This window comes from Orycteropus afer, unplaced genomic scaffold (genome assembly GCF_000298275.1).
Source record: "Orycteropus afer afer isolate SDZICR_OR568_19922 unplaced genomic scaffold, OryAfe1.0 scaffold00345, whole genome shotgun sequence".
Lineage (NCBI taxonomy): Eukaryota > Metazoa > Chordata > Mammalia > Tubulidentata > Orycteropodidae > Orycteropus > Orycteropus afer.
Window position 1 is genome coordinate 2,705,763 of NW_006921932.1, and position 18,567 is coordinate 2,724,329.

The 18,567-nt window shown below is 38.0% G+C and overlaps 1 protein-coding gene across 1 annotated transcript in view; it reads left to right on the forward strand.

The window, feature by feature from the left end:
- Positions 1–18,567, forward strand: part of FOCAD (focadhesin) — a 502,178-nt gene that overhangs the window by 155,422 nt on the left and 328,189 nt on the right. The window contains exons 11-14 of the mRNA XM_007952545.2: positions 6,564–6,668; positions 7,259–7,360; positions 7,805–7,935; positions 11,238–11,364. Coding sequence (XP_007950736.1) covers positions 6,564–6,668; positions 7,259–7,360; positions 7,805–7,935; positions 11,238–11,364 — 465 coding nt within the window. The remainder of the gene's footprint in view (positions 1–6,563; positions 6,669–7,258; positions 7,361–7,804; positions 7,936–11,237; positions 11,365–18,567) is intronic.

Below are 18,567 nucleotides of genomic sequence, written 5' to 3' on the forward strand. Positions count from 1 at the left end.
AATCTACTTCCATAGTGATACTGCCTCGGAAACCCAAGGAGGGGTCACTATGAGTCGGGTCCGACTTGACGGCACATAACAACAACAACAACAACCAATGAATGATGCAGGGAAAAAAAATAAGAGAGAAAAAAAGAAAGCCACGGAGGAGAGATGAAAAGATAGGATGAAAATAGATGATAAGAAATAGAGAAAAAGAAAAAAATACAACAAAAAGAGAGAAAAAAAAATGGGTGGGTGATGGAATGAAGATTTAGTAAAAGTAAAAGAAGACGAGGAGGTAAAGGGGTAAATGATCAGATAGAAAGGGAGAAGAATTGGGTAAGAGAAAAGTAGAAAAATGAAATGAGGATAAGGTAATTAAGGAGGAGTTTTTCTAACTATTTTTAGCCAGCGCCTCTGGGATCTGGCTGTTGTGGTAGAATCTGCTCATTCACTGAGTTCCTTCATTGGATAAAGGACATTGGTGCAAGAAGTGACCTCCAGGGGAGAAGGCCAATGCTTGTTTTTCATGCTTAGTGTGAGATAGTTCAGCCATTGATGCAGGTGTGGGGAAATAGCCCCTGTGTCTGTTAGGAGAGGTTTGGTGTGATAGTTCAGTTTGTGTGTCAACTTGGCTGGGCCTGGTTTAGTGGCTGGGCAGCTGGTGGTAGTTATTCCCCATGATGAGACTGGCAATCACCTCCACAGTGGGATCTACCACAACCAGCTGAGTAGCTGCCTTTGGGATGTGGTCTGCTTCCTGTATATAAGGAGAAACCTTGGGAATGGTCTCTAGCCTAAGGCACGCTCGGACCCTGCATGTAGCAGTGTCATTGCTCAGCAGCCTGCTATGCTCTGCCAACCTTGAGACTTATAATGGACTTAAGTTAATGGCCTGTCATGTGGTTTGGTAACATCAGGACTGTGCCTTTTTACTTGTCAACCTTGGGGCTTCTGAGCCTCAGCAGCTAGAAGCTGTCTGAGGAAAGAAATTCCTCTGGCTCCAATGGGCTGGGAGCAGGAGGCAGAACTGGACCCCAAGGTTGAGGGGCTTTCACCTAGCCCCTAGAGCCTGGCACTTTGAACTTGGACTTAACGTCTCCAATTTGTAAGAATAAACTCCTGTTTCTTAAGGCTATCCCATTTGTGGTATATTTCTTATCGAGCGGCACTAGGTAACCAGAACATTTGGTGATGGTGACCTTCATCTGTTAATCAAAGCTCTGTAGTTCAAACCCAGCAGCCTTCTAAAGGAGAAAGGACGGTCCTCCTCCACATGGATCTACATGCCCTGAAATCCTAGGCCTCAGTTCTACTCATTGCTAAAAAGGGTTGCTAAAATTTGGACTTGAGTCCATTGTTGTGGGTTCAATATGGGGTTTTGTTTATTTGGAGAGAGTTTCTCTTCCCTTTTCAGTACTCTCTCTCTGGCAGCTTAAGCTGTGGGGTCGTGATCCATTTCCCAACACGATCTTCTCCCATTTGTGTGGCTTTAGCTCTCTTTGAAATATTCCTGCTTTGTTTCTTCTGTGTTTTTAATGCCTGTGGGTTCCATGAAGTTTTTTTTTTTTTTTCCTTTTCCCTCTTCGACCTCAGTTGTATTTCTAATGACTTCTGTTTGTCTTGGCCAGCTGGCTGTCTTTTTTCTTTTTTTCCTGGTCTCTTTCCCTGTCTTCACTGGATCTAATACTTTATCTTATTTGTTGTTGTTGTTAGGTGCTGTCCGATTGGCTCCAACTCACAGCGACCCTATGTACAACAGAACAAAACACTGCCTGGTCCTGTGCCAGCCTCACATTCCTTGCTATGCCTGAGCCCATGGTTGCGGCCCCTGTGTTAGTCCATCTCATTGAGGGCCTCCCCCTTTTTCACTGACCTTTCTCCAGGGTATGGTTCCCTTCTCCAGGGAATGGTTCCTCTGGCAACATGAACAAAGATGAAGTCTGGCCATTCTTGCTTCCAAGGAGCATTACGGCTGCTCTTCTTCCAGGAGAAATTTGTTTGTTCTTCTGGCAGTCAATGGTACTTGTGTTAGATTGGGTTCTCTAGAGAAACACAAAAACCAGCAAAGCATATATATATAGAGAGAGAGAGAGAGACAGAGAGAGAGACAGAGAGAGAGAAAGAGAAATTTATCTTAGGAAAATGGCTCACAAACGTATAGAAGCCAGCAAGTCCAAAGGCCCTGGAGGAAACGTCAGGCTGGAGGCAGCCTTAGCTTCCACAACCGCAGGGGGCTGAGAAATTCAAGGCTGGCAGGCAGTTCACTGGTTGTTGACTCCAACGAAAGATGAATCCAAGATCTCCAGGCTCAGCGGTGGGCTGCTCACTCATGGAAGGTTGTAGTCAGCACACCAGGGTCCAATCCACCAAAGAATGTCTCTCTTCCCAGGATGTCCCTGGATATCCTGGCAACAGGCCACACCCCTAGGGAACCCCCCTTGGGCAGATTGGCCACTCAGAACACAGTCATCCAATCCCATCATGGGAACAACCACACAGAACTGGGATCCAGCCAAGTTGACACACAACTCTAACTATCACAGTACTTAAGTATCCTTCACCAACACCACAACTCAAAAACATTAATGCTTCTTTGGTCTTCCTTATTCATTGTTTAGCTTTTACATGCATAGGTGATTGAAAATACCACCACTTTGGTTAGGTGCACCTTAGTCTTCAAAGATGTCTTTGCTCTTCAGCACTTTAAAGAGTGTTTTTTTGTAGCAGATTTGCCAAGTGCAGTATATCATCTATTTTCTTCACTGCTGCTTCCATGGATATTGATTGTGGCATTAACTAATATGAAATCTTTGACAACTTCAATCTTTTCTCCATTTATCATGATGCTGCTTATTGGTCCAGTTGTGAGGATTTTCTTTTTCTCTATGTTGAGGTGTAATTCATACTACAGACTGTAGTCTTTAATCTTTATCAATATGTGCTTTAAGTCATTTTCACTTTCAGCAAGCAAGGTTGTATCCTCTGCACACCGCAAGTCTTCTTCCAACCCTGATGCCGCATTCTTCTTCATTATAATCCAGCTTCTTGGATTATTTGCTTAGCATACAGATTGCATAAGTATGGTGAAAGGCTACAACTCTGATGCAAACACTTTCTGATTTCAAACCACACAGTATCCCCTGTTCTGTTTGAATGACAGCCTCCTGGTCTCTGTACAGGTTCATCATGAGCACAGTTAAGTGTTTTGGAATTCCCATTCTTCTCAATGTTATCCATAATTTGTTATGATCCACACATTCAAATGTTTGCATAATCAATAAAACACAAGTAAACATCTTTCTGGTATTCTGTGCTTTCAACCAGGATCGATCTGATATAAGCAATGATACCTTCTCATTAGATCCTCATAACTCCAGGATCATTATTTGTATTTGTTTTAGTAAGTTTCTCAAAATCTCTGTTGAAAGGATATGATGTGTGGTCTGTTACTAGGATGCCATCTTGAGAAAATCCTTACATACATCTTTAGGGCTCAGGAAGATAAAAGAAACTGTACTCTTAGGCATAGCATACTTTTATTTGTCTCCTGACAATATAATTAAAACATTTGTTTGAACATCACATGGCTAAATATACTGCTTTGTAAAATGCCACTAAAGTTACTTATTGCCCTTTTTGGAACTAAGTTACCTGTCAAAGTGTCTTGGTAGAAACCTTTTCCAGAAAGAGAAATTCATTGGGACTTCTGCAAGGCAATCTAAGATAAACTTTTATTTTTAATTAAAATGGGAAATAAGAGGCCAATTCAAAATTTATCTTCCTTCATGTGCTCAAGGTGAACTTGATGAAACTTCTGTTCTAAAAGAACCCCAGCACTTGTTAAAAACATCATATATTCTGGCTGCATGTTGTGAGGCTGCAGTCATTACGTACATGACTGCAAATGGTGCCATGATGTATCATGGTCAGGCTCATTAACGAATTAATGTTTAACTGTCATATTTTGGTGGTAGAGTTGAGAGGATTTTTTTTTCATTCTTAGAATTAAATTAAAGTAGATGTCTTGTAAGCTTGCAAGGAGCAGATATTCTAAGATTAGCACAGATAGAGGAAGTTTAACAAGTAATAGATACCAAATCTTAGATATGTAGTATGTGGAAACTAAAAAATTATGATACCACATTTGGTGCCATCAAATACAATGCCTTTCTTATAGAAGGTTTTCACTAAATTATTTTGAATTGAAATTTTTAACAGCCTTATTGAGATACGATTTATATACCATTCATTTCAGCCATTTAATGTGTACAATCAGTGACTTTTAGTGTATTCACAGAGTTGTATGTGATCATCACTACAATCAATTTTAGAACATTTTTGCTACCTGAAAAACAAAGCCAGTGCTTGTTATCAGTTAGTCATTTCCCAGTTTCTATCAGTCTTCGCAGCTCTGGAGCAACTGAAACATGGATCTAGCACTAGGAAATAGGTATCTACTTTCTATCTCTACAGGTTTTCCTGGTCTGGATTTTATATAAATGGAATTCATATACTGTGTGATCTTTGTGACTGTTCCTTTCACTTAGCATGATGGTTCAACCATGTTATAGCATGTATCAGTACTCCATTCCTTTTATGGCTAAATAATATTCCATTGTGTATTGACGAACATTTGGGTTGTGTCTACTTTTTGGCTATTGTGAATAATACTGTTATGAAAAATCATATACAAGTTTTTGTGTACACATATGTGTTCATTTCTTTTCGGTATATGCCCAGGAGTGGAATTCCTGGGTTATGTAGTATTTCTGTGTTTAAGCATTTGAGGAACTGTCTGACTGTTTTCCAAAGTGGCTGCACCATTTTATATTCCCAACAGCACTGGATAAAGATTTTGATTTTTCTGCACCCTTGCTAGCAGTAGTCATGGTCTTTCTTTTGATTGTAGCCATCCTAATGGATGAAAGAATATCTCATTTTGGCTTTAATTTGCATTTATCTCATAGCTAATGATGTAATATTGAACATCTTTTCATGTGATTTTGTCCATTTGTAAGGAGCCCTGGTGGCTCAGGGTTTAAGGAATTGGTCTACTAGCCAAAAGGTTGGCAATTTGAATCCATCAGCCTCTGTGGGAGAATGATGAGGCAGTCTACCTCCATAAATATTTATAGCCTGGGAAACCTCTTGGGGCAGTTCTGCTCTATCCTGTAAGGTCCCTATGAGTTGGAATTGACTTACTGGTAGTGGGTTTGTTTTTTTTGGTTTGGGTTGTCCATGTGTTATCTTCTTTGGTGAAATGTCTGTTCAGAGCCTCTATGTATTTTTTAATTGCATTGTCTTTTTTTAAAAATATTATTATTGAATTTTAAAGAGTTCTTTATATTCTGGATACAAATACCTTATCAGATATATGACTGGAAATATTTTCTCCTATTCTGTGGGCTATCTTTTCATGTTTTTTATGGTATCCATTGAAGTTTGAAACTTTTAAATTTTGATGAAATCTAATTTATCTATTTTTTTCTTCTGTCATTTGTGCATTAGGTGTGATATCTAAGAGTCCATTTTCAAAAACAAAGCCTTGATATTTAACCCCTATATTTGCTTCTAAGAGTTTCATAGTTTAGTTTTCATATTTAGGCCTAAGATCTATTTTGAGTTAATTTTTTTGTCTACTGTGAGGAAGGGTTCCAACTTCATTCTTTTCATGAATTTATCCCAGTAGCATTTGTTGAAAAGTTTATTCTTTCCCCATTAAATTTTCTTGGGATCCTTATTGAAAATCAGTTGACATTAATTGTAAAGGTTTATTTCTGGACACTCAATTCTATTCCATTGACCCTGTCCTCATGCCAGTACTACACTCTCTTGTTTGTTCTAGCTTTGTAGTAAATTTTGAATTGGGAAATATATAATATTATATATTTCCCAATTCAAATATTATATATTTCCTATAATTTTGTTCTTTTTTAATATTATTTCAATTATTCAGAGTTCTGTATGAATTTTAGTATTAGTTGTCAATTTCTGCAAAGAAGCCAGATAGATTTTGGTAGTGATTATGTTGAATCTGTAAATCAGTTTGGAGAATATTATCATCAAAATGATATTAGATTTTTTAATCTCTAAATTACCCTTCTCATTTTATTTTGGTATGCATAATGATTGAGTTGGGGACATGGAGGGAAATTTTTGTTGATCTCTTTTATAATAGACTAATTTTAGTTATTAAATGTTTGAATCACATAATTGAATTTTTCACTATGTGGAGTTACATTACTGTTTACATATTTTTAGTGTTGGCTGTCCATTAGAATTGTAATCTTTTTTGGGGAGGGGCAGAATATATCTTAACTACTTTTGTATTTCTCTGAGTTTATTTCAGAGTTGTTTGCAAAAAACACATTTTTTTTGCAAGCTAATTATAAAAGCCATAGAATATGAACAGTACTATGAAACTACTGCAGTCTTCTTATTCATGAACTTTGACATCCTCTAAGTGTTCTAATTCATACATACTTGTACTATTCCTTTGAAGAAAAGAGAAATATAGGTTGCTTATACATTGCTTTCTCTTAGATCAGTGTATAATTTGCTCTTTAAATTCATTTTAGGTTCCAAATCTGATTCCAGTTTTGATGTTCAAATTAGGAAGACCATTGGAACCTGTATTATACAATGATATCTTGTATACTTTACCCACTCTTGGTGTTCACAAGGTTAGTATACTAACCAGTTTGTTGTTGTTGTTGTTATGTGCCGTTGAGTCAGCCCTGACTCATAGTGACCCCTCCTTGGGTTTCGGAGGCAGTATCACTACGGAAGTAGGATTGCCCAACCTTCCTTCCGAGGAGTGGCTGGCAGTTCAAACCCAAGTGCCTTAGCCACTATGCTACCAGAGCTCCCACTAACCAGTTTACCTGAGGGTAAAAGAAAATATGACATGAATAATACACTGAATTCTTCTTGGTGCTTAATGACATTTGAAGCCTTTAATTTTCCTTCTTGGGTCACATTTAATAGGCAATAATGTGTAAAGGCAAAAGTGCTTGTTACATTATATATTTAAGAATTAATTCTTTTAAATAACATAGTATCCAAGTTTTCCCTTTGGTTTTTATCTCAGGCCCTTATGTGCCCAGGATTGCTAGCTAGCTTCTCCTAAAGCTGTTCTCCACTGCAAAGATAAGAAGCAGTAAGCTTCGGTTTCAGTCTTTATTTATAATAGAGGTTTTTAAAATTCTCTTGGTAACCTTAGGATTTTCTGCATTTACATTTTTTGAAATGAAAGTTCTTTTAATATTTTTAGGTGTGCATAGGACAAATTCTACGAGTAATCCAACTGCTTGGAACCACCCCACCACTAAGAGCTGTCACTTTGCGTTTGTTGACATCTTTATGGGAAAAGCAGGTAAGCTCAAATATGTTCTTTTGTGAGTATTAAACATGATGCTTTCACTAGGAAAAATAATTTTGTCATGTGTGAAAGTGCTTTGATATATTGATATTAGTAAGTCACTGGCATCAGTGATTGCACTGGGAGATTTTGATTTATTTGTGATACTTCTGAGTTATAATGCAGACAGTTGTGACTGACTCTCAGAGAAAGTGAGAACATAAAAAATCTGATTTCCTTACTTGTGAGATTTACCCAGTTTCTCCTTGTTTTATGAAATGAACGGTGCATATGTAATCCCCAGCAATCATAACATCATTCTTCTTTGCTGATTAGAAGAAACCCATTTAATTTGCAATGCAAATGTAGGATTTGGAGGTGAAAATGCTACATAAAAGTAGATAATAATTATTCAACTAAAGTTGAGAAGTTACATTTTTTGTGAAATTACCTTCTTAGGATCGTGTCTATCCTGAACTGCAGAGGTTCATGTCCATGTCTGATGTGCCTTCTCTTTCTGTGGGCAAAGAGGTCCAGTGGGAGAAATTGATTGCGAAAGCAGCATCGATCAGAGATATATGTAAACAAAGGTAAGATGCACTTCACTTTTGGGAATGTATATTGTTGTTGTTGTTATGTGCCGTCGAGTCAGCCCTGACTCATAGTGACCCCTCCTTGGGTTTCCGAGGCAGTATCACTACGGAAGTAGGATTGCCCAACCTTCCTTCTGAGGAGTGGCTAGTGGGTTTGAATCGCCAGCCTTCTGGTTAGCAGTCAAGTGCCTTAGCCACTACGCTACCAGAGCTCCTTGGGAATGTATATTGTGTTATATTATTTTATTGCCAGCAAGAAGCTAGGAAAGATAGTCTTAAGGAATGGTTACTGTTATTTGGTTGATGATTGAGATATGGTGGATATAGACTGGCATAAAATATTTGAGTGAGAATGAACTATTTTTCATCTCAAGTTTTCAAATTGTCACAGTTCATAATATTGAATGATAACTCTGAGAAGCAAATGTGTCTCCTGTTTTACATTTATTCTTGTATCTTGTCTTGTAGAATGTTTATATCTTCTTCTGAGTAATACTTTAGTATTATAATAAACCATTATATTATATTTTCTATTTTTCTGCATATAAATCCCTGAAACCTAAGAATTAGACTGTCTATCAACTGGTCTTTTTTATATTTATCATATGTTATGCCTGATTCTTATAAAGGTTTTAATGGGGAGTGCCTCATTACATGAAAATATTAGGACTTATAACAATGAAAGAAATGATCTTAAATTTTTACATAAGCTTTTAGGAAGATGTGAAAACATTAGAGAGGTGTGTCTTCTATTAGATTAATAACTGGGCAGGAGGTGATAAGACTGAAATAACATTTATCAAAGCTCTACCTTGCTAGATTTCTTTTGGGGGGGGCATGGGGTAAAGTAAAATGTTTAAAGGAGGAAATAGATTTCCGGTGTTTGAAGTAATTTGTAATTTTACAGTTTCATGTGTTGATCAGGCCACTGTATTGATGTCCTGGGGACATCATTCTCACTTTTGTCCTGATGTTATGCAATGGATTGGCCCAAGTATTGATAACATTCCTTTCTCAAGTAAAATCTTGGATCAGAGTCCACAAGAGTGTTAGCAGTTCTGTCTCTTTTCTAAGCTTTAGCCTTTAGCAACACAAAACTAACCTCAGTTCAAAAATTATACAAAGTCGCCCAAGACTTGAGAGTTTAGATTTTCCTGTTGTGGTCTTCATGGAAAAAATTTTAGAGATGAAAGTGTAATTAGTTGATATTCTTATTTTGCATATTTAAAACTGAGCCGTTGTTGTTGTTGTTATGTGCTGTTGAGTCAGACCCGACTCATAGCAACCCCTCCTTGGGTTTCTGAGGCAGTATCACTACGGAAGTAGATTGTCCCATCTTCCTTCCGAGGAGTGGCTGGTGAGTTTGAACTGCCAGCCTTCTGATTAGCAGTCAAGTGCCTTAGGCAGGTTAAATATCAGACCAGAGCAGAGTACTGGCCTATCAATAATTTATTCAGTGTTCTTTTAGTTGCTGCCTCAAGAGCGATTGAATTTTTTTGATTTCAGAAAAATGATTTCTGTTTGTGGAACAGTAAAACAATAGGGTTGGGGAATTTTGTTAATTAGAGAAAAGAACTATATTACTAAGGGGTGAAAAGGAATGTAGGAGGTAGACTTGAGAATTTCTGTATGAAGTTAAAGGTACCCTGGGGATAGGATAACTATATATTTGACATAGAGAAGAGAAAGAGAGGAGGAGCATGAGAGAGTGAATCTAGCACACTGCCGTCATGAGATAGGCTCGGTCAGTTATAATTTGTATTACTGTGAAACCAGAACCAGACAAGGTTGCATTGTTTTTTCAGGTCTTACAAGTTTTCACCTTTGACAGGGTATAGGCTTACTATGTTTCTGTTGCTCTCTGTTCTGGTTACATAGTGCCACTCTGACAGGAAACATACCACAAATGGGATGGCCTTAACAAACAGGAGTTTATTCTTACAGTTTGGAGGCTTCAAGTTCAAGTTCAAAGTGCCAGACTCTAGGGGCTGGGTGAAAGCCCCTCAACCTTGGCATCCAGCTTTGCCTCCTGCTTCTGGCCCACTGAAGCTAGAGGCGTTTCTTCACTCAGACAGCTGCTGGCTGCTGAGGCTGAGAAGACCCAAGGTTGACAAATCAAAAGGCACGATGTTACCAGACCACACGGCAGGCCATTAACTTAAGTCCATTGTAAGTCCCAAGGTCGGCAGATCATAGCAGGCTGCTGAGGAATGACACGGCTACATGCAGGGTCCAGGCATGCCATAGGCTAGAGAGCATTCTCAAAGCTTCTCCTTATATACAGGAAGCAGACCATATCCCAAAGGCAGCTACTCATCTGGTTGTGGTAGATCCCACTATGGAGTTGATTGCCAGTCTCCTCATGGGGATTGACTACCACTAGCTGCCCAGCCACTCAACCAGGCCCAGACACTACCCCACTCTCTATTGTTGTTGTTGTTATGTTCCATAGAGTCAGACCCGACTCATAGTGACCCCTTCTTGTGTTGCTGAGGCAGTATCACTATGAAGTAGGTTGCCCAGCCTTCCTTCCGAGGAGTGGCTGGTGGGTTTGAACCACCAGCTCTTTTGTTAGCAGTCAAGTGCCTTAGGCACTATGCTACTTAATTAAAATGATAATAATTATAATAATATAATGAAACCTATGAAAGCCAGAACCTGAAGAAGGCAGAAAGAAGGAAAATGTAAATATTTTCCACTCTCTATTAGTGGAAAATATTTACATTTTCCTTCTTTCTGCCTTCTTCAGGTTCTGGCTTTCACTATATTATTATTATTATTATTATTATCATGCTCATTATCTTCATCATCATCATCATTATTGTGGTAGGTATAAACACATAGGATACCATAGCTATTATTATCACTACTGACATAAATCAACTTCTGATCGTAAGTCTGTGCTGTTCTGGTCAGTATCTGGTCCCAGAGAAACCACTGGGCAGGCATAACTCCATCATTATAATACTCAATAAAGTAAGTCAATTCTTTCAACCATTGTTATAGACATGAGTTTTTCTCAATAGAGATAATTGGATATGCAATTTGGAGAGAATAAAATTTATTAAAAACATCTTTTTAAAAAGAATATATCTATATCAAAAGTTAGTAATTCATTTTAGCAAGGATTCTTATGATGCAATTTTTGAAGAAAAAAATACAGTATTAGTATTTGAGAGTCACATTTATTAGACACAAGGGTAAAGAAAAGCATTAATGTTTTTTCTTCAGGCAAAAGACCTAGGATTAGTAATAACTCTTAGGTTTTAATTTTCTTTTTAAACTATTATTTCTTATAGGCCATATCAGCATGGTGCCGATATGTTGGCAGCTATTTCTCAGGTGTTAAACGAATGCACTAAATCGGATCAAGCTACTCCAGCAGCCTTGGTGTTGCAAGGTCTTCATGCACTCTGCCAAGCCGAGGTAGGCTATTTTTGAGTTGTTTTCTGATAGTTTTGAAGAATGTATTTTACAAGGCATAATGCCTCCAAGAGTATTAGGATTAGATTTAAGTAACTTAAAGTTTGAGCATTCATTCTTAGAGATTATTGTTTGGAAGAGCGAAGCAAGACCTTCTACTTTACATGTTCTTTCAAGAAGGGACTCTTGAACCATTTGCTCATGTAGACTATCTCTGGAAGCTAAAGAAAACTAAACTTCAGGCTCTACTTGTTCTTAGTTATTTTTGTTAGATTAAAAGGGAAATTTATACTCACTGGAGAACTCTTTAGTATATTTACTTCCTAGTTTCTTGGTTAGAGATCCTTAGAAAGAGGTGAGGTGGAGAAATTGGTATGGGTGGGTGGTGCTTTTATAACCAGCTAAAATTATTCATTTGCACTAGAAGAAAAATAATAAGGATTCAAGCACAAATAAGAGAAACAGGAAACAGAAAGGCAATAGAAAAAAATCAATAAGACTAGAAGTTGGTTCTTTGAAAAGATTAATAAAATTGACAAACTACTGGCAAACTTAAAAAAGGAAAAGAAGATGCAAATAACACAAATCAGAAATGAAATGGGTGATGTCATAACAGAACCGACTGAAATAAAAAGTTAATATCAAGATACTATGAAACACTGTACTCCAACAAATTTGAAAACATAGACAGATTTCTAGAAATGCGCTGCTTATCTGAACTATCACAGACTGAGGTAGAAAATTTGAACAGACCCATGAGAAAAGAAGAAATTGAACAGGTCATAAAAATATTGCCAACAAAAAAAAGTCCTGGCCCAGACAGTTTCACTGGAGAATTCTACCAGTCATTTAGAGAAGAGCTGACACCAATCCTACTCAAACTATTCCAGAACATAGAAAAGGATGGAATCCTTCCAAATTCATTTTATGAAGCAAGCATAACCCTGATACCAAAACCAGGCAAAGACACCACTACAGACCAATATCCCTCATGAATATAGATGCAAAAATCTTCAACAAAATCCTAGCCAAAAGACTCCAACAAGATATCCAAAAAAAAATAATGCATCATGACCAAGCAAGATTCATCATATGCAAAGATGGTTCAACATCTGAAAAACAATCAATGTAATCCATCACATAAGTAAAATACAGGAAAAGAATCACATGATCATATGAATTGATACAGAAAAGGCATTTGATAAAATCCAACACCCATTCCTGATAAAAACTCTCAGAAAAAATAGGAATGGAAAGGAAATTCCTTAACATAATAAAGGACATATGTGCAAAACCAACAGCTAACATTATTCTCAATGGAGAGAGACTGAAACCATTTCCTTTGTGATCAGTAACCAGACAGGGATGTCCTTTATCACCACTTCTATTCAACATTATATTGGAAGTCCTAGCCAGGGCAATAAGGCAAAAAAGGGAAATAAATGGCATCCAGATCAGGAAGAAAGAAGTAAAACTTTCCTGTTTGCAGATAATATGATCCTATACATAGAAAACCCAAGAGACTCAGCAAGAAAACTACTGCAACTTATTGAAAGATTTAGCATAGTGATGGGATACAAGATCAACATACAAAAATTAGTTGAATTCCCCAACACCAACAAAGAGATCTCTGAAGAGGAAATCAATACCATTTACAATAGCTACTAGTACTTGGTAATGAATCTTACCAGGGACACAAAAGACCCGTACAAAGAAAACTTCATAACACTACTTCAAGAAACTATACAAGATCTACATAAATGGAAGAACATACCATGCTAATGGATAGGAAGATTGAACATGGTGAAAATGTCAATACTTCCAAAAGCAATGTATACATTCAGTCCAATCTCGATCCAGGTTTTATCAACATTGTTTAAGGACATGGAAAAACCAATCACTGATTTTATATGGAAAAGAAAGAGCCCTTGGATAAGCAAAGCAATACTGAAGAGGAAGAACAAAGTAAGAGGTCTCACTACTGGATCTCAAAACCTACTATGCAGGCCAAAAGATTTAGAACAGCCTGGTATTGGTAAAATGACAGGCACATAGACTACTAGAACAAAATTGAGAACCCAGAATTAGATCCCATCTACCTGTGGTCACCTGGATCTTTGACAAAGGGCCAAAGTCCATTAAATGGGGAAGAGATAGTCTCTTTTACAAATGGTGCTGACAAAACTGGATATCTATTTGCAGAAAAATGAAACGATCCATACCTCACACCATACACAAAAGCTAACTACAGATGGATTAAGGATTTAAATGTGAAACCTAAAACTGTAAATTCATCAGAGAAAAAATATAGACAAACTTTGTTGTTGTTGTTGTTACGTGTCGTTGAGTCGGCCCCAACTCATAGTGACCCCTCTTTGGGTTTCCGAGGAAGTAGATTGCCCAACCTTCCTTCTGAGGAGTGGTTGGTGGGTTTGAACCACCAGCCTTCTGGTTAGCAGTCACATGCCTTAGGCACTATGCTACCAGAGCTCCTTGGACAAACTTAGGGGCCCTAATTTATGGCATAAATAGACTATCAAGCATAACCCAAAATGCACAGAGTAGAAGGTACACTACATGATTGGAAACTTCTAGAAATTAAATTCTTATGTGCATCAAAAGACTTCTTCAAAAGAGTTAAAAGAGAACCTGCAGATGGGGGTGAAATATTCAGCAATGATGTATCTGACAAGGAACTCATCCCTCAAATTTATAGAAAACTCCAACACTTCCACATCAAAAAGACAAGCAATCCAATGCAAAAATGGGCAGAAGACAAGAACAGACACTTAACCAAAGAAGGTAATCAGGCAGCCAGTAAACACATGAAGAAAAATATTTGTGATCATTAGCCATCAGAGTGATGGAAATCAAAATGAGATACGATCTCACCCCAGCCTCAACAGCAAAATTTAACAAGACAGAAGATAACAAATAACTGGCGAGGATGTGGAGAGATTGGGACTTTCATACACTGGTGGGACTGTAAAATGATACAACCACTGTGGAAATCGGTGTGATGATTCCTTAAAAAGCTGGATCCAGCAGTCCTGTTACTGGGTATATATCTTCAAGAAGTGAGAGCCAGGACACAAATAGAGATATGCACACCCATGTTCATTGCAGCACTATTCACAATAGCAATGAGATAAAAACAGCCTAAGTACCCTTTAGCTGAGGAGTTGATAACTAAACTATGGTACATAAATACAATAAAATACTATGCAACACTAATGAATAATGTAGAATCACAAAATACCCCATGTGTATGAACTTGGAGGACATTTTGCTGAGTGAAAGAAGTCAATCACGACAAATATTGTATTGGTCCACTATGAAAAGAAACTTTCTTTGTTGGTTACCAGGGATGAAAAAGGAGGGAAGGTGTGGTAGTTAGGTTTGTGTGTCAATTTGGCTGGGCCTGGTTTAGTGGCTGGGCAACTGGTGATAGTTATTCCCCATGATGAGACTGGCAATCAACTCCATGGTGGGATCTACCACAAGCAGCTGAGTAGCTGCCTTTGGGATGTGGTCTGCTTCCTGTATATAAGGAGAAACCTTGGGAATGGTCTCTAGCCTATGGCACGCTTGGACCCTGCATGTAGCCCTGTCATTGCTCAGCAGCCTGCTATGCTCTGCTGACCTTGGGACTTACAATGGACCTAAGTTAATGGGCTGCTGTGTAGTTTGGTAACATTGGGACTGTGCCTTTTGACTTGTCAACCTTGGGGCTTCTCAGCCTCAGCAGCCAGCCTCTATCTGAGTGAAGAAACACTTCTAGCTCCAGTGGGCCAGAAGCAGGAGGCAGAGCTGGACCCCAAGGTTGAGGGGCTTTCACCCAGCCCCTAGAGTCTGGCACTTTGAACTTGGACTTGAAGCCTCCAAATTGTAAGAATAAACTCCTGTTTGTTAAGGCCATCCCATTTGTGGTATATTCTTGTCAGAGCGGCACTAGGTAACCAGAATGGAAGGGAAAATTGCTAGATAGGTAAGAGACAAATATTGATTTAGGTGAAGGAAAAGGCAATATACCAAAAGCAAGTGACCAGCACAATAACACTAAGGAAAAGGAAGACACAGAGAGGCACACAAGAGGTACAGACAACAAAGATGAACACTTTTATATATACCTACTGCATTATCAGTAGTAATAAATATTAATCTATCATTAGATACATAGGTAGATAGGCTGAATGATCAGGTATGTCTAGGCAAAAGGGAATATATCCATGACCATATATAAGTTTGGTAGATGACATTTCTACATATGTGTTTGTATGTGCTGTAAGAATGTGCTTGTAAATAGGACTAACAGGGGGCAAACTTATGATAAGTTCTTAGCCACAGCCATCCACCCTGAGGGATTGAATTGTTGAACCTGTGGCCTCAGAACCATGGTTGTAGGGGGACATCAAATTCAACTGGCACAACATACTGCACAGAAACAGTGCTCTACATCCTACTTTGGTGAGTAGCAACTGGGGCCTTAAAGGCTTACAAGCAGCCATCTAGATGAAACAATTGGTCTCTCATCTGGAGCAAAGAAGGATGAAGTACCCATAAACCCATAGAAACAATTAGTCTCAGGGACTTGTGGACCATGTGAACCTTACCCTACATGACCATGAGAACAGAACTAGATGGTGCCTGGCTACCATTGGTAACCACTCAGAAAGGGATCAGTGCAGGAGATCCTAGATAGAGTGGGAGAAAATTGTGCAACAAAGCTCAAAATCATAAAAAGGACCAGGCTTACTGATCTAATAAGAGACTGGTGAAACCCCCAAGACTATGGCCCCTTTTCACACTTCAGGCCTGGAATTGAACTCATTCCCATAGCATCCAGCCAAACTATAGACATACAAGGTAAACATTTACACCAGGTATGTACACACTCCTTAGAACACTCAACCATGAGAGATCAGAAGGGCAGTATTTGCACAGGGAGATAGCTCAGAGGGCAGGAATGCATAGGAAAGAAGGACACCGGGAAAAGGTAACCACAGGGAAGAAGTAGCAAGAGAACTGTTACATACAAAATGTATATGAACTCTTGTCTGGAAAATGAATTTGCTATGGAAGCTTTCACCCAAGTCACACACACACACACACACACACACACACGGAGAGAGAGACAAATATTATTGACTTGAAGAATGGCAAAGGATCCTTTTACTCCTGGTGATTAGATTAAGTAGGATGGGTCAGTGTTAGAAATGAGGTTTTAAATCATTTTCTGAGCTTTAATCCACTTCCAGTATTATAGTACAGCAAAGAGAATCTTTACTATTTTAGAGAAGTGTTGGAATTACAACAAAGATCATTAACCTAATCAAAGTATTTAACACAGTAAGAGGCATACACAATTACTGCTTTTTAGTGAATGAGTGTGACTCGACGAATTAAGTAGAGTTGTCTTATCTTAAAGTTATAACTAATTACATCAGTTGTACAAGCCACTATCGTACATTGATTATTTACATGCTCATGCCATGTTCTAAGAACTTCTCATGTTTGTTCCACAATATTTTCATAATACAGGATTTAGTACCATTTTACAGATGAAGAAAATAGATCTCAGGGAGAGGTTAGATATTTTACTCAGGATCTTAATATGAAAGCAAATTTATGTTCTTTTGGGTAAATACTCATTTCCATAGGCAGTGAACATCATCACTGTTCAGGAACTGATGTATTCTAATGACAGTGCTTTCATACATATGCCCAGCAGTTGCAAAAGTTGTTAGAACTTCATGTCAGGAGCTCTCTTATAGCACCAAAACCAAACCAAACACATTGCCATCGAGTCGGATCCAACTCATAGTGACCTCTCCTTGGTTTTCTGAGGTGGTATCACTATGGAAGTAGATCACCCAACCTTCCTTCTGAGGAGTGGGAGCTCTGGTGGTGTAGTGCCTAAGGCATTTGACTCCTAACCAGAAGGCTGGCAGTTCAAATCCCCCAGCCACTCTTCAGAAGGAAGGTTGGGCAATCTACTTCAGTAGTGATACCATCTCAGAAACCTAAGGAAGGGTTGTTATGAGTCGCATCTGACTCGCTGGCAGTGAGTTTGGTCTGTTACAGCACAGGAATACTATACATAACAAAGTTCTAATGCAAGCTTAGAAAGAGGAAAGAATTCCCTATTTTCACTTTCCAAAGATGACCATTGCTATCAATTTTGGAGTATTTCTTTTTCATTATTTTTTTCCAAACTGAAAATAACTTTTCCCTCTTAAAAAAGAATTTGGTCTTACTCTTTCTATAAGTCCATCATTTTCTTTACCCATCCTCAGGTATTGTTCCAATACTATGTATTCTGTTGATGTTTATTAACTTATAAGAAGTATTCTGAGTATGGAGCTTACTTTTCTTATCCCGTTTCTCCAAGGCATCATCATTAACTGTGGTACTATTGGAGACATGAAAAATGTTGTCTGATATGGCAGCATAATGAGCCTTATCTGTACACAGCCCTGGAACTGTGCTGCTTATATATCAGGTATTAGCTGTATGTCCTTTAAGGAGTTTGCTTAACTCTTCTAAGCCTCAGTTTCTTCAAATGAGGATAAAATGACCTTACCCATAAGGGACCTATCATAATGTCTGCCCTCTGAAAGTTAAACTTTCTCTTAACAAGTTAGTATGCAACTGGATATACTCAGTGCTATCAGGGAGGTTCTAAATGGGTCTTTCATCTCCAAATACTTAAATGATCTTTTTTTTTTTTCCTTCATATGGTATCCTATCCCTTCATTGCTACTTTTTCTGTGTAGTACTTAAGAAGACCATTTGAGATTGTTGAATACTTAGCCACAAATCCATATTCCCAATCCAAACCACTATCCACACAAATAATGGAAGTCAGTATTACATTATACTACCTTGCTTCTCACATTCCTTTGTCTATGTATTTTTCTTTCCCATCGTGTGTTTCACTTGTCCTTTCTCTTTTAACCTTATAAAATCCCAATTTTGTATAATATTTTTAATTCAAAATTCACTTTTAAAAATTTTAACTGAAATGTTGCAATTGAAACAAGATTTCAGTGCATTGTCATTCCAAAAATAGTTGCTGCCCCTTCAATCCTTTTTGTAACAAGATCAGCATTAATAAAAAATAAAGTAATAGCAGCAATTGACTTCATTTTATTTTGAAGAATATGTATTTCCTTCTCCCTTATTTTTCATCTGTCTTTTTTTTTT